The sequence below is a fragment of the Coregonus lavaretus genome (genome assembly GCF_964263955.1).
Source record: "Coregonus lavaretus genome assembly, chromosome: 34".
Classification (NCBI taxonomy): domain Eukaryota; kingdom Metazoa; phylum Chordata; class Actinopteri; order Salmoniformes; family Salmonidae; genus Coregonus; species Coregonus lavaretus.
The window spans coordinates 14,723,960-14,738,477 of NC_140021.1; the positions used below are offsets into that span (position 1 = coordinate 14,723,960).

Consider the following 14,518-nt stretch of genomic DNA (forward strand, 5'->3'; position numbering starts at 1 on the left):
AGAGATTTCCCTTTTGTACTTTAACTATTTGCACATAATATGACATTTGAAATGTCTTTATTCTTTTGGAACTTTTTGAGTGTAATGTTTACTGTAAAAAAACTAAACATCACTTTTGTTTATTATCTATTTCACTTGCTTTGGCAATGTAAACATATGTTTCCCATGCCAATAAAGCCCTTAAATTGAATTGAGAGGGGTGGGAAGAGACAGGGAAGGGGGAGAGAGAAAATGGAGGAGGGCAGAGGGGGAGATTGTGAATGGGGATGGGAGGGAGGGAGGGAGGGAGGGAGGGAGGGCAAGATGGGGAGAAAGAGTGAGAGGGTGTAGATCAGGAGAAAGGGATGGTGAGAGGAGAGGAAGGATTACATTTCCATATTTCTATATCAGTATATCCTCTCCTCTCCTGTGGGTGCCAGGGCTGTTTGTGATCAGATCAGGTTACACCCAGAGCCAGTTGCTGTTATTAACGGTACTCCTTCACCTCCTTTTGTGTAGCAGGTCTACAGGGGTTTGTCTCCATTAGGACTGAATCAGGTGTCAAATTGACAGAGTATTGCTTTACTCTGCTACTTGTTGACTGACTGTTGTTTAGTATTGGCCTCTGTTTGTGTGTGTGTGTAGGTGTGTATGCATGTGGGATGTATTTCTAGTCTCTCTCCTGTGTGCGTGCGTGTTTGGGATATATTTCCAAAGTTGTATGTAGTATGTTGGGCTTTTCCGGTTGGAGATTCTGATTCAGAGCCAATAACATTCACAGGAAAGCCTCCTGCCACCTCTTCTCTCTCACACTCACACACACGCATGCTCTCTCACCCTCTCTTCCGCTCTCGCTCTCACTGTATCTGATAGCAGTCACTCAGTTCTCGGGGCGATGTGGTTTCTAGTTTCTCTCACCTGCAGCAGTGCATTGCAGATAGCAGCCCACTGTCTTAGTGCATTTCTATAGCTAGTTCAGTAGCACAGCGCTAGTAGTTAGTTAGTAAATTAGTAGTTAGTTAGTTAGTTAGTTAGCTATAGGTTTAGTTTGTGTTATTGTGGGCTGTTGTTATTCTCTATGAGGGAAATATAAGGGCTATGAGAAAATTCTGTTTCCTCTATGAAGATCTGTGAGTGTGTGAGGAGTAATGCTCCTAACGGCAGCCATGCTTCCACAGGTAATATCTGTGTATTTGGCTCTCAGTTGGACATAGATAAGCATACATGTTTTTGCTTTCTTTGCTGTGTGTGTGTGTCTCTGTACATATATTTCAAAGTGTGTCTGTGTGTGTAACTCTAAGTACGTATTTGTATGGGCTTCTAACTGTGTGTGTGTGTGTTGTAGGAACGCCAGCGGCTGGAAACCATTCTGTCTCTGTGTTCAGAGCTGGGTCGATCGGAGCAGGACAAGGAGAGGGGTGTTGGTTCTAGTGTCGGTACCAGTGCTGGTCTAGCCGACCTTCAGAAGATCAACCGGGAACTAGAGAAACTCCAGGTCTCTGACGACGATGAGTCAGAATCCGTCTTCTCCGACTCAACCGTTAACGGAAATGGGGCCGGTAGCGACTCGGAGAACGGTTACTACGGTAACGACGAGGAGCGTCCGGTCCGACAGCGACGGAGCAGCGGCCACCGTGACAACCGGGCGGAATCGCCGGCCATCAGTCTACGAAGCTCTGCCACCTCGCCCACCGTGCGCCTGCCGAGGACCAATCAGGTGAGAGTTCTTCACTTTCTCTCTCTCTCTTTTACTTTCTCTCTCTCTCTCTTTCTCCCCTTTTTTATTTGATCTCTTGTTCCCTTTCTCCTGTACTTCTTTCAGCCAACCTCCCTGTGTCTCTCTCACATACACACACACAGAGATACATACGGTGCTACTGCTGTCCTTCCTCTGAGTAAAGCTTAATTAAGCCTTGTTAAATGATTGACAGGAGGCAGAGTGTTTATCACCTGGCAACCTGTTAACGAGACCTCTGGTCAGGCAATCCTTACACAGGCCTAATCAAGCTTAATAACAGCCTATGAAGCTTTATGCAGCTCAATGTAGCTTCTCATGACTAAATGAGAGTTAAAGGAGAGAGAGGAGAGTGGTAGAGCGAGAGGTAGAGAGAAAGAGAGCTCCCCTCTCACTGTAAACAGAAGAAAACACACACTAGCCCTGGCCATGTTTCAACCCCTCCTTGTACATTCCTTAGTTCTGATGTGGAAACTCCTCTGAAATCTGACTTACTTTACCATTTAAGGTCCACATACTGTATTTTCCCTACTCTCAAAAATGTATTCTCTTCTTAAACCTCCACAGCGACCTATTGTTTTAGAGGTCAGGGTTGTTTGCTGTGGTGAATTAGTCTTCTATTTAACTGTGTGAGAACCCGGAGGGCTGGATACTGTAAAGCTGGGTTGCTGTTAGAGGAGGTCAAACACATGAGATATTTACAGTCTGGTTATTAGATTAGAGAGTGCTAAGGATAGCAATCTAAGGTGGGCAGCTGGCGTGTGTGTGTGTGTGTGTGTGTGTGTGTGTGTGTGTGTGTGTGTGGATAGCAAAATCAGTATGAACAGCTGCATAGTTTCTGGTGAGTAATTGAAGAACATAAAGTTACTCTATAGATAGCTTAATTGGTTGGATTTAGCTATCATGTTAACACCTAGAACTTTTCTATAAACCATAGTGTTTTTCACCCCTCATTCTGGACGACCTGTAGCTTTTGTTCCAGCCCTGCACTAACACACATGATTCAACTAATCATCAAGATGTAGATAAACGGAATTGGGTTGGTTAGTTCTTGGCTGGAAACACACTCACTCCCTGTAGCTCTCCAGGACCAGTGAATAAAGAACATAGCATAGATTCCATTGTGAGAGTGTGTTGTCATCTTTAGGCGCCGGTGGAGGAGGGCCAGCGGAGGCAGGAAGTGACCCGTGTGGAGGAGGAGAGGATCCAGGTGCTGAACAACATGGAGGAGCTAGAACAGAAGATCAAAGAACTGGACAACCAGATGGACGAGTCTCTCAGAGAGGTAGAGGAAGGCAGGGAGGGGGGGAGGGAGATGGGAGAGGGGGAGGGAGATGTAGGGAGGGAGAAGGAGGTAAAAGAGGTAGAGATAGATAAAGCCTAACTCCCTCTTTCTCTCCATCCAGGTGGAGGTGGAGCGCGCCCTGGTGGAGGCGGAGCAGCAGGCGGAGCTAGCAGCCCTGCAGCAGGAGAGAGATGCTCTGGAGACACTCAACACCAAGATGTCCGACATGGAACAACAGGCACAGAACCAGAAGACTCCGGTAATACCACTGTGTAATAACACGGGGTCAACTGGGATCAACTCAACATGAGGGAGGGAGAGAGAATGAGTGAGAATAAAAATGTTTGTGTGTGCGTTTGTGCTGCTACATGGAGTTTGTGAGAGTATGTGGTGTCATAAGCACTGTGTGCAAATGTAATGTGAGCATGCTGCAGTATGTATTCTGTAGCCACACCCAACGATACATTGATTGACATGTGACTAGCTGACTTGGTATGTGTAAATCCTTGTCATGCTGTCTCCGGTCCAAATATACAGCCGTTAATACACAACCGGGTATAGCGGTCACTACCCTAGCCTATCACACACACAGGGGGAGTGTGTGTGTTATAGTGAGGTTCTACTAAAAGATTGATTACAGGGGAATGAAGTGGGGTAGGGGAATGAAGTGGGGTTGGATGGATAGGAGGAAGTATGTCTGTGTGTTGGCACCCTGTTCTCCTCTGGGTCGTGTTCAGGCCTGCTTCCGGAGAGTTCCATTAGAGAGAGAGAGAGACTCTTCCCCTTAACAATTTTGGTGATTGCAGATCTGATGAAAGGAAGACAGATAAGGACCAGTTGAGAGAAAGAAAAAAATAAAGTTGTCTAGTTTCACACATACTGTTTCTAGTCAGTTAGCCAGTTTCTGCTGTGTCTGGGCAGCTTGAACGTCTTGGACTATTGGTGGTCTGTGTGGAAGACCCCTTTCCCTCTCACAATAACTCTCATCATCCCCAACCCACCGCTGTGTCAGTCCTCCCCCCTCCCTGCCCTCTAGTTCATTCTGCTTTCCTGACCACTGTAACACTGTAGTAACTAACTGCCTCCCTACTCTCACTAACGCTACCATCCTCTCTCCCTCTCTGTCCTGTGTCTGCTTGTCATTCCTGTGTGTGTGTGTGTGTACCTCTGCGTACATATGCACGTGTGTGTGTGAGCGTGCTTGTATGCTTGTCGTCCATCCGTCTGTGTGTGTGTGTGTCCATGTATGTGTGTATGTGCTTGCGCGTATGCTTGTTGTGTGTGTGTGTGTGTGTGCCAGGTGTGTGTGTCGCTGCAGGCTGAGAGGGATAGGGTAGAGCAGCTGTCTCAGAGTGTGTGTGAGCTGCGCTCCCAGCTCCACTGCTGTCCTGAGGCCATGAAGGAGCCCCTACAGGAGCAGCTCGCCAGGGTCAGTACACACACACACTTCCTGCTAAAATAAACCACTTCCTGTGACACACACCTTCCCCACCTGTTCACTCCTCTTCCTCCTTCCCCCTATCATTTGTCTGCAGGAGGGTCTCTCTTCCTGTCTCGCTCTTCCTCCTTACCTCTCCTCCTGTCTGTCAGTTTCAGTATGTCACATCATGTCCTTCAGAAAGCGCCACACTCTCAGCCTGCTCATTGGGGTAGTAGCTGTTTTTTGATGAGGAAGCATGGTTGTATGGTATGTTTGGCAAGAGCATGCCTTGGTATGGGTGTGTGTGTGTGTGTTTGTTTGTGCGTGTGTGACTGAATGCTCTCTCCCTCATGCAGAAAATAGTGATTAAACATTGAACACTTGCGGACAGCCAAAATGTTACAACACAATCTGAGAAAAACGTGCGTGTGTGTCAGGACTCTGAGGTACTGGAGGCTGAGACGAAGCGTTTTGAGGACCTGGAGTTTCAGCAGCTGGAGAGAGAGAGTCGTCATGATGAGGAGGAGGAGACAAACACACAGCACCTCCTCAGAGAGATCGCTGACTACCAACGCAGCTCCGTCACACGCAAGGTACGCTGTGTGTGTTAGAGTACGTGTGTGTTTTGTGTGTGTGTGTGTGTTCAACTGTGTGTGTTCAACTGTGTGTGTTCCAAGGAGAGGCTGGTGGCCCTAAAAAAGCAGGCGGGCCAGATTACCCAGCAGGCTCAGCGAGAGAAGGACAGCTTCCTGAAGGAGAGGACCAACCTGCAGATGATGCTGCAGAGGGTATGTATGCACAGTGTGTGTGTTTATGTTTGTGAGTGTGTGTGTGTGTGTGTTTTGCGACAGTCGATTGATTTCAGTCCTAATTGCTATTAAAGTCTCTCTCTCTCTCTCTCTCTCAGGAGAAAGATAACCTTGCCTCTCTGGAAAGGATGTATGCTGACCTCACAGGTGGGCAGGGCTTCCCTCTCAGCCCTATCAGTCTCAAGGAGGTATGTTTGACTTTTGCCTAGCAACCATCTCCATTCCCACCCATGGTCCCCCTCGTCTCACTGTCTTCCTCCTCTCATATCTTCCTCTCCTTTCCTCCTTTCGTGTTTCCTAGGATACGGCGTTGCTGGCTGACGTGTGTCGATCTCCTAGCGACCAGTCCCGTGACCACGCCTCTTCCTCTCTTTCTTCTCTTATCCTTCCTGCTGACCTGCTGGTCCTCTCCTCCCTCCTTTCCTCTCTTTCCATAAAGAGCGCTGAGGTACTATGTCCTCCCTCCATCTATCTCTCATCCCTGCCCCCACCTCTCTCTCTCTCCATCATCCCTAGTCATTTAAAGTAACTTTCCAGTGTTTCCAGATTTCTATTAAATATTACCTATAATTAATGACAAATAGTTACAATTAATTACCAAAAATGGTAATTGAGTATGTTAAAAATAAGCTTTTCGGTGTTGGATTGGTGTGGACGTACCCTAACAACAGAATGGTGTGGGTGTATACCGGTAGACTGCTGATAGGATGACATCATCTTCTGAGGAAATTGCAAGCATTCTTTAAACTGTCTGTTTGAGATACAAGTTTGAGGTGGAGTTTTTTAAGTGTTTTTTTCTCCAATTTATACTTTGGCCACAAATACGAGCATAGGACTAGTCAACAACACTATTTGGGTATGCGTTAACTGAATTTAAAAAATGAGAGTTTCACTGGACAGTTACTTTAAGCTAGTGTTTCTTAACCTTTTTAGAACAAGGGACCAAGATTTTATGGTTCAAAACTATAACATGAGAACTAATGGAATGAGTTGTGTTGTGTGATGGACAGTTTCTGGTAGATCCAGGAATCTTGAGGTTGAGAAGCACTTTTTACAGGCCATTTTAAAAACACCTCCTCCTCTTGTCTTCCATTTATACAGTGATAATAACACATTGCACTGGTAACAAATTGGCCTTTAAGGATGTTCCTATTGTTTATCTTTAACCTTCTCTCTTAATTAATTGTCTATGTGAAACTAATGGAACATGTTTAACATGCATAACAGTACAGCTCTGTCTCTGATGCTGCAGTTTGTAACTGACCAAGCTAACATGTTTTAACATGGCTGAATCTCCCTCTCTCTCTTTCTCCCTCTCTCTATCTCTCAACCCCCCTCTTTCTTTAATCTCTCTCTTTTAATCTCCCCCTCTTTCCCCTTATCTTTCACCATTGCTTCTGCCTCTCTCTCGCCTCTTCATCTCTACCCACTTCTTCTCTCCCACATTTTCCCTCATGATATGTTCCAGGGCTATGTAACAGTCAGTGAGATCAATGAACTTTACTCCCAGCTGGGGGGGAACCCTAGTCCCGCCCCTGCCCCTGTTCTGGCCAAACCCTCCCCTGATTCTGAGCCTAGCCCCTCCCGTGACGACAGCGCCCCAAAACCAGCGGAGGACGAGGTGTGTGTAAGGGGCCTGTGTGTGTGTGTCTGAGTGCATTCAGTTGGTCAGTAGGTGTGTGTGTGTGTGTGTGTGTGTGTGTGTGTGTCTGAGTGAGGGTAGTGTGTGCTGCTTGTGTGGAGGAGGATAACTGTTGTCCGCTGTACTCTCTCTTCTTCTTTAAGCTCTGTCGCTCCTCCTCTCCTGTCGACTGTCCTTCTTCCTCCTCCTCTTCCTCACGACCCCTATTGCCCCGCCGCCCCCCTCTCACCAAAACCCCCTCGGTTCATTGGCCGGAGGACATGGTGACCTATCGTGACCCCTCTCCCCTCCCTGACTCTCCTCCTCCTCTGCCTGTCAAAAAACACCGCCACAATAGGCAGGTAAAGGCTGTGTGTTTTGTGTTTTGTGCTGTTGTGTGTGTGTGTGTGTGATTCTGACTATTGTGTGTGTGTTCAGCACTTCCGTTCGCTGGAGGAGAGAAAGAGGTTAGTGAAAGAAGGTGGGGCCCACCTGAGTGACACATTACCCAGGAAGAAGACCACGTCCATTGTCACCCCTCAGTTCAGCTGTGCTACACTAGGACGCAGCATGCCTAACAAGGTACACACACACACACACACACACACACACACACACACACACACACACACAATCAATCACCTTTAATCTCTCTCTCTGGTCCTCCACAGTCCCATCAGCCCCTGGTCCAGAGTTCTAGCTGTGGCAGTATTCTACCCCGGGCCATGTCTGTCTCCTCCAGTAGAGACGCAGATAAACGCCGCCTGCACAAGGGTGAGGACACACACACACCCGCCACCCATTACACCTCACACATGTATCATACATGTGAAAATGAAGTAGTGAGAGGGGAGGGAAGAGGAGTTTGTCTAGGAGAGTTGTCTGTCACGCCACCAGTGACCCTCAGGATAAGTTAGTCACACAGCTTACCTTATAAGGCAAAGGTTTCAACCCATAAGATGTATCATCAGATGTGTGTGTGTGATTGGTGGATAGAAGCATGGTTTGTTTATTTGTTTGTGGAGATAGTTGAGGAGAGGCAGGAAATGCTCTCTGCTGTTGTGAAGCATCCGTGAATAGGTCCTAGTAACCCATTGGATAACGTGTGTGTGCGCGTGTGTGTGTGTTGTGGTGAGATTGAAGCATGTCCCTTGGGCTGGGTGTGTCTCTGACCCTCTTTGGGTGATGGTATCAGGCTTCCTGTGTTTTTGTGTGTGTGTGTCTTTCCTGTACCCAACTGTAGTGTGATACGTTATTCCCTTCGTAGTGACAGTCAGGTTGGAGGTCCACTGGTTGTGGTTGTTAATTTTGTTGTGGCTGGGCAATTATTTTTGGACTATATGGTTTTGGACATTGTTATTTGGACCTTTTGGTTGTGGTAACTTTTTTGCACCTTTAGTTTGCTGTGTTTTAACCGTGGCTGGTCAGTGTGATCAGAGGGAGGGCCATCGCTCTGTACCGTACGGTCAGACTGTGGTCCCTGAGGTGGGGAGTGGTCATGGAGAACAGGGCTCAGTGCAGGGAGGGGCACAGACAGGTAACGCGATGGTTTACACACATCAAATACACATCAAACATGCACAGCTTTCTCTCTCTCTCTCGCGCTCTGTTTTTTAAAATCTTTTTTTATCCTCTCTTTCTGGTCTCTGTTCTCTCGCTCTCTGACCCTGTGTGCTTTGGTAGTGGTTTCTCTCTCTCTGACTGTGTGGTCTTGTTGTGGTCCAGGTCAGCCGAGCTCTCGGGCCGCCTCCCAGTCCAACGTGTACCTGGACACCTACGGTTACCGTGATAACGGCCAGGCATACGACACCATGAGCGTGGACAGCTCTGACTCAATGGAGACCAGCATCTCTGCCTGCTCCCCCGACAACGTCTCCTGGTAGATGGCTGTGTGTGTGTGTGTGTGTGTGTGTGTGTGTGTGTGTGTGTGTGTGTGTGTGTGTGTGTGTGTGTGTGTTCAGAGGCTGAATGTGCATACCGATCATATGAAGTCAGTTTTTCATTTTCTATAATGTGAAACATGGAGGGGGAGAGAGAGGGAAAGGGAGTGAGATGAATGTTCATGCATGTTGAAACGTTTGTGTGCATTTGTGTAGAGCTAATGTAAAAAGTGTGTTTGCAAACGGACCCATAGCTCTCCCGCCATTTAGGCTCCCTCCTCGGAGGGATTTGGAGGTTAGGGGAGTCAGGTTACAAGCGGGGATAGCTATCGAGCGGAGGTAGATTTGGGGTTCAGCCCCCCTTTGGGGTGAAATCATGTGTTCTGCATGTAGAGCGCTCTCTCTCACTCTCTCTGTCTCTGTATCTCTCTCTCTGTATCTCCCTCTCCCTCTGTATCTCTCTCTCTCTGTGTCTGTCTCTCTCTGTCTCTCTCTGTCTGTCTGAAGAGGGTTCAGTCCAGCTCTACATCCCTAGGTTTTAGATGGGTTAGTCTGTTTCTGCACAGCACAGGTTTCTGTGGTCAAGACATTGGAGCTGCTTGCTTGGTTCTGTGCACCGTGGAGCTTTCATCGACACAGCAAAGCACAATTAGGTTCTGTGGTTTCATTTCGCATTGGACTGGACTGAAGGTAAAACTGGATTGGTTCTGTAAACTCACGGCACAGATTCTGTTTTCTGTGGGTCTTGGCTCTGGCTGGTTCTTTTTGGGTTAAATTGGACTGGACTAGCTTGGAGCATCTGACTGGACCATGAGCTCCGTTCCCTCTCATCAACGCAGGTAAGCAGGAGTGAAGGCGAGGGAGATTCTGGAGGAGAGAAAGAGTGATGGAGATGTGCTGGGAGAGGGGGATGTGGAGATGAAGGAAGAATTACTTGATAAAAAGATAATGTTTCTGTTGGAAAAATAGAAGAGATATGGAGGCGACTGGGGTAGAGCGGGAAAATGGTGTACGTGTGTGTGTGTAAAGCAAGGCTTGTTTAGACTGGGATTAATGTGTACCATTCATCTCATCGATGTTGTGACATCCGCAGAGAAACAGACAGGATATCAATTTACCTGGGGGCTGGACGAAAGAGGGGGGGTTGGGGTGAAGAGAAGTAGATTGAACTGGACATGAAAAGAGAGAGTTATGCTCGCTTGTTATGACCGTCAAAACCAAAACCGCCCGTCATGTTGTCATTTGTTGATACAGTGAGATCGGTTGTCATATGTACTCCAGCTGTGACTGCCTCGATTAATGGGACTGAGGGGGAATGAAATGAGAGGGAAAGAGAGAGGGGAAAAAAGTATTTGCAAATATGAGAGAATTATTTTAAGAGAATGCAAAAGCAATTGAAGAGAGAGAGAGAGGGGGATAGAAAGGTGGTCTGAGCTTCAGGTTGCTTATATTTCCTGGCTTGCGTTCCTGTTGGATTACCTCTCTGATCCGCATGGCACTGTAATCACACACACAAACACACACACACACACACACACACACACACAGTGCTCCAATCAGGATAATTCCCAAAGGAGTATCCATGTAGCCTCGGGAATGGAACACCATATGGAATACTGCATCTCTGTAAAGCCATCACTGGAGTGACGTGTGTGTGTGTGTGTGTGTGTACTAGTTGTCAGTTATGTGAGGGAGAGGCCTCTTTCTGAGAGGAAAAAAAGTGTCTGCTAAATGATTAAAATGTAAGAGAAGAGATGTCGAGAGGAGATTGAGATGAGGAAGGGGTGGAGAGAGAGAGAGATGGGAGGGAAGATAGTTGAGAGAATGATAGTGGGAGAGTTAGAGAAAGGAATGAAGCATTATGGTAGAGATTAAAAAGAGATGGAGAGAGGAGTTAGAGGGGACGGTCAGACAGACTTATTCCAGGTGTTTCTTTTGAAGTGGAAATGAAAAGCATCAGACTGTGCTGAGACACACACACACACACACACACACACACGTCCAGGCTTGTTCTAATATGTTCCAGCAGGGCCCAGTCTTAATGACCATGTGTGTTCCATGGGAAGAATAAGTCCTGTACTGCATCATTCCCAGCCTGTAGAATGTCTGTTTGTGTTGCAGTGCCAGTACGTCCAACGTGACCAAACTGGAGGAAATGGAGCGTCTGTTGAGACAGGCTCAGGCAGAGAAGAATCGCCTCATAGAACACAAGGTAACATACACACGTGCACAGACAAACAAACACACACACTGACATCTAAAGTAATGTGTGTGTTGTGTCTGGTGCAGGAGCAAGAAATGGAGTCACGCAAACAGGCTCTGGAGGAAGAGAGGAGAAGGAGGGAGGATCTAGAGAAACGACTGCAGGAGGAGACCAACCGACGACAGAAACTCATCGACAGGGAGGTGAAACTACGGGAGAAACAGAGAGCACAGGTAAGAGAGAGAAAGGGCTAAACAACTAAACAATAGGCATACATTTTCATTTTACATTTTAGTCATTTAGCAGATGCTCTTATCCAGAGCGACTTACAGTTAGTGAGTGCATAATTATTTTTTTCTTCATACAAAACAGTAGCTCTCCAGGACTAAGATTGGTGACCACTAGAGTAACCTTTAACCCCTGTCCCCACAGTCCCGTCCACTGACGCGCTACCTGCCAGTTCGTAAGGATGACTTTGACCTGAGGGCCCATATAGAGTCAGCGGGCCACAGCGCTGACACCTGTTTCCACCTGTCCCTCACGGAGAAGACGTGCCGAGGATTCCTGGTCAAGATGGGGGGAAAGATCAAGACCTGGAAGAAACGCTGGTTTGTCTTTGACCGCAACCGACGAACACTCTCCTACTTCTCAGGTAAAGACCGGACAGTGACCATGGACTGGAGTGTGAGTAACACACACAACACAAAGTCAGAGTCTTCTGGTCTGCTTGTGTGTTTCTAACTTTTGTGTGTTTTGTCTCTGCTGCAGACAAGCATGAGGCCAAGCTGAAAGGGGTCATCTACTTCCAAGCAATAGAGGAAGTTTACTATGACCACTTAAAGAACGCACACAAGGTACCTACTCCTTTCTTGTGTGTGTGTGACACATCCTTCTTTTAAATGCTGAATCCTTGTAGCCTGTATCTAATCCCTCTCCCCCTCTTTCTCTCCCCCCTCCAGAGTCCTAACCCGTGTCTGACGTTCAGTGTGAAGACTCATGACAGGGTCTATTACATGGTGGCCCCCTCTCCTGAGGCCATGAGGATCTGGATGGATGTCATCGTCACCGGGGCCGAGGGATACACCCAGTTCATGGTGTAGGAGGCTTGATCTGTCCGCGTCAGAGGGATACACTCAGTTCATGGTGTAGAAGGCGTGATATGGCCCCAGCAGAGGGATACACTCAGTTCATGGTGTAAAGAGTGGTGCTTCGGAGTGGAGGGATACAGCCAGTGTGTGGTTCCAGCGCCAGGACGAGCTCCTCTCTCTTCTCTGTGATCTCTCTCTGTGACACAGATGGACTGTTGTTCTTATTTCTGTATTTGATTATTATAAAACTGTCCAAGGACGTGTTCTCTAACAGCGTGCCTTAACTCTCACAGTAGAGAGCTCCACTGGGATTGGCCAGTGTTTTTATGCATCATTAGTAGACAAGCAAAACAGAACGGTCATTTCACTTCCTGGTCAGGCGGCAAGTTACTGATATTTACTCATCCCCAAAGACCTCAGGTCTCGTGTGTGTGTGTGTGTGTGTGTGTGTGTGTGTGTGTGTGTGTGTGTGGGTGTGTGTTACATTGTGATCACATAACCCAGAGGTGCTAATCTTTTTGTATGGGATCTTTTCTCATGAGGCCAATGTCCTCCATTGTGTCTTCCAGTGTACCAAAGGTCAAGTCATCTGTGGTAAAAGACAATACCCAAGGCTGCTACTTGGGTATTAGGTTGTCATTGAGATGCAGCTTTATACATGCCAGTGGTATATTAAGTACAGGATCATATCATCCCATAGGTTAACCCTCACAGATTATAATCATGCTGGTCGAGCTTTCGCTGCTTATGTTATCATTCACTAACCAGATAGCTATATGTTAGCTGTGAGTTGTATTTATCAATTGCCTTGTTTTATGTTGAGCAGCCTTGGCATATAGGCTTACTGTATGTTAGTGCTCAGTCATGATGCTTTTCCTTCCCACCATCATATATAGTACCAGTCAAAAGTTTGGACACACCTACTCATTCCAGGGTTTTTCTTTATTTTTACTATTTTCTACATTGTAGAATAATAGTGAAGACATCAAACTATGACATAACACATATGGAATCATGTAGTAACCAAAAACGTGTTAAACAAATCAAAATATATTTTATGTGAGATTCTTAAAATAGCCACCCTTTGCCTAAATGACAGCTTTGCACAGTCTTGGCATTTTCTCAACCAGCTTCATGAGGTAGTCACCTGGAATGCATTTCAATTAACAGGTGTACCTTCTTAAAAGTTAATTGGTGGAATTTCTTTCCTTCTTAATGCGTTTGAGCCAATCAGTTGTGTTGTGACAAGGTAGGGAGGGGGTATACAGAAGATAGCCCTATTTGGTAAAAGACCAAGTCCATATTATGGCAAGAACAGCTCAAATAAGCAAAGAGAAACGACAGTCCATCATTACTTTAAGACATGAAAGTCAGTCAGTATGGAACATTTCAAGAACTTTGAAAGTTTCTTCAAGTGCAGACGCAAAAACCATCAAGCGCTATGATGAAATTGGCTCTCTTGAGGACCACCAGAGGAATGGAAGACCCAGAGTTCATTAGAGTTACCAGCCTCAGAAATTGCAGCCCAAATAAATGCTTCACAGAGTTCAAGTAACAGACACATCTCAACATCAACTGTTCAGAGGAGACTGTTTGAATCAGGCCTTCATGGTCGAATTGCTGCGAATAAACCACTACTAAAGGACACCAATAAAAAGAAGAGACCTGCTTGTGCCAAGTAACACAAGCAATGGACATTAGACCGGTGGAAATGTGTCCTTTGGTCTGGAGTCCAAATTGGAGATTTTTTATTCCAACCGCCGTGTCTTTGTGAGACGCAGTGTGGGTGAACGGATGATCTCCGCATGTGTATATCCTACCGTAAAGCATGGAGGAGGAGGTGTTATGGTGTGGGGGTGCTTTGCTGGTGACACTGTCTGTGATTTATTTAGAATTCAAGACGCACTTAACCGGCATGGCTACCACAACATTCTACAGCGATACGCCATCCCATCTGGTTTGGGCTTAGTGGGACTATCATTTGTTTTTCAACAGGCTGTGTAAGGGCTATTTTACCAAGAAGGTAAGTGATGGAGTGCTGCATCAGATGACCTGGCCTCCACAATCCCCTGACCTCAACCCAATTGAGATGGTTTGGGATGAGTCGGACCGCAGAGTGAAGGAAAAGCAGCCAACAAGTGTTCAGCATATTTCTTTTTTTATTCGTCACATGTTTCATAAACAACAGGTGAAGACTAACAGTGAAATGCTTACTTAAATTACTAAATTCCACCCTGCCCATTGTTTCTACTGTATCCTTTCAGATCTGTATGACGTATCCGGGGTTGGGCTAGCCAGGGGTTTGATTCATTATCGGGCATTAATGTGCTTTTTAACCATTCACTCTTTTTTTTTGGTTATGGCTATTTTCTATCATGTTATCATGTATTTTATCATCATACTGTATTTATGCTATTGATTATCAATGAATGTATCTTTATTTCTGCATACAGAAAAAAATAAGAACATATATTAAAGCAAGAACATATTGTCCCTTG

General features: G+C 46.4%; 1 protein-coding gene across 1 annotated transcript; it reads left to right on the top strand.

The window, feature by feature from the left end:
• Nucleotides 1-1,145: 1,145 nt before the first annotated feature.
• On the top strand, nucleotides 1,146-14,518 carry LOC311109297 (pleckstrin homology-like domain family B member 2; the record flags this gene model as incomplete). The annotated part of the gene is made up of 15 exons (XM_084152128.1): nucleotides 1,146-1,157; nucleotides 1,325-1,696; nucleotides 2,862-2,999; nucleotides 3,121-3,258; nucleotides 4,857-5,012; nucleotides 5,097-5,207; nucleotides 5,327-5,416; nucleotides 7,288-7,431; nucleotides 7,521-7,623; nucleotides 8,575-8,728; nucleotides 10,851-10,941; nucleotides 11,019-11,165; nucleotides 11,365-11,584; nucleotides 11,701-11,786; nucleotides 11,892-14,518. 15 exons carry the CDS (start codon nucleotides 1,146-1,148, stop codon nucleotides 12,030-12,032), a joined length of 2,103 nt encoding a protein of 700 aa, XP_084008254.1. The 3' UTR covers nucleotides 12,033-14,518.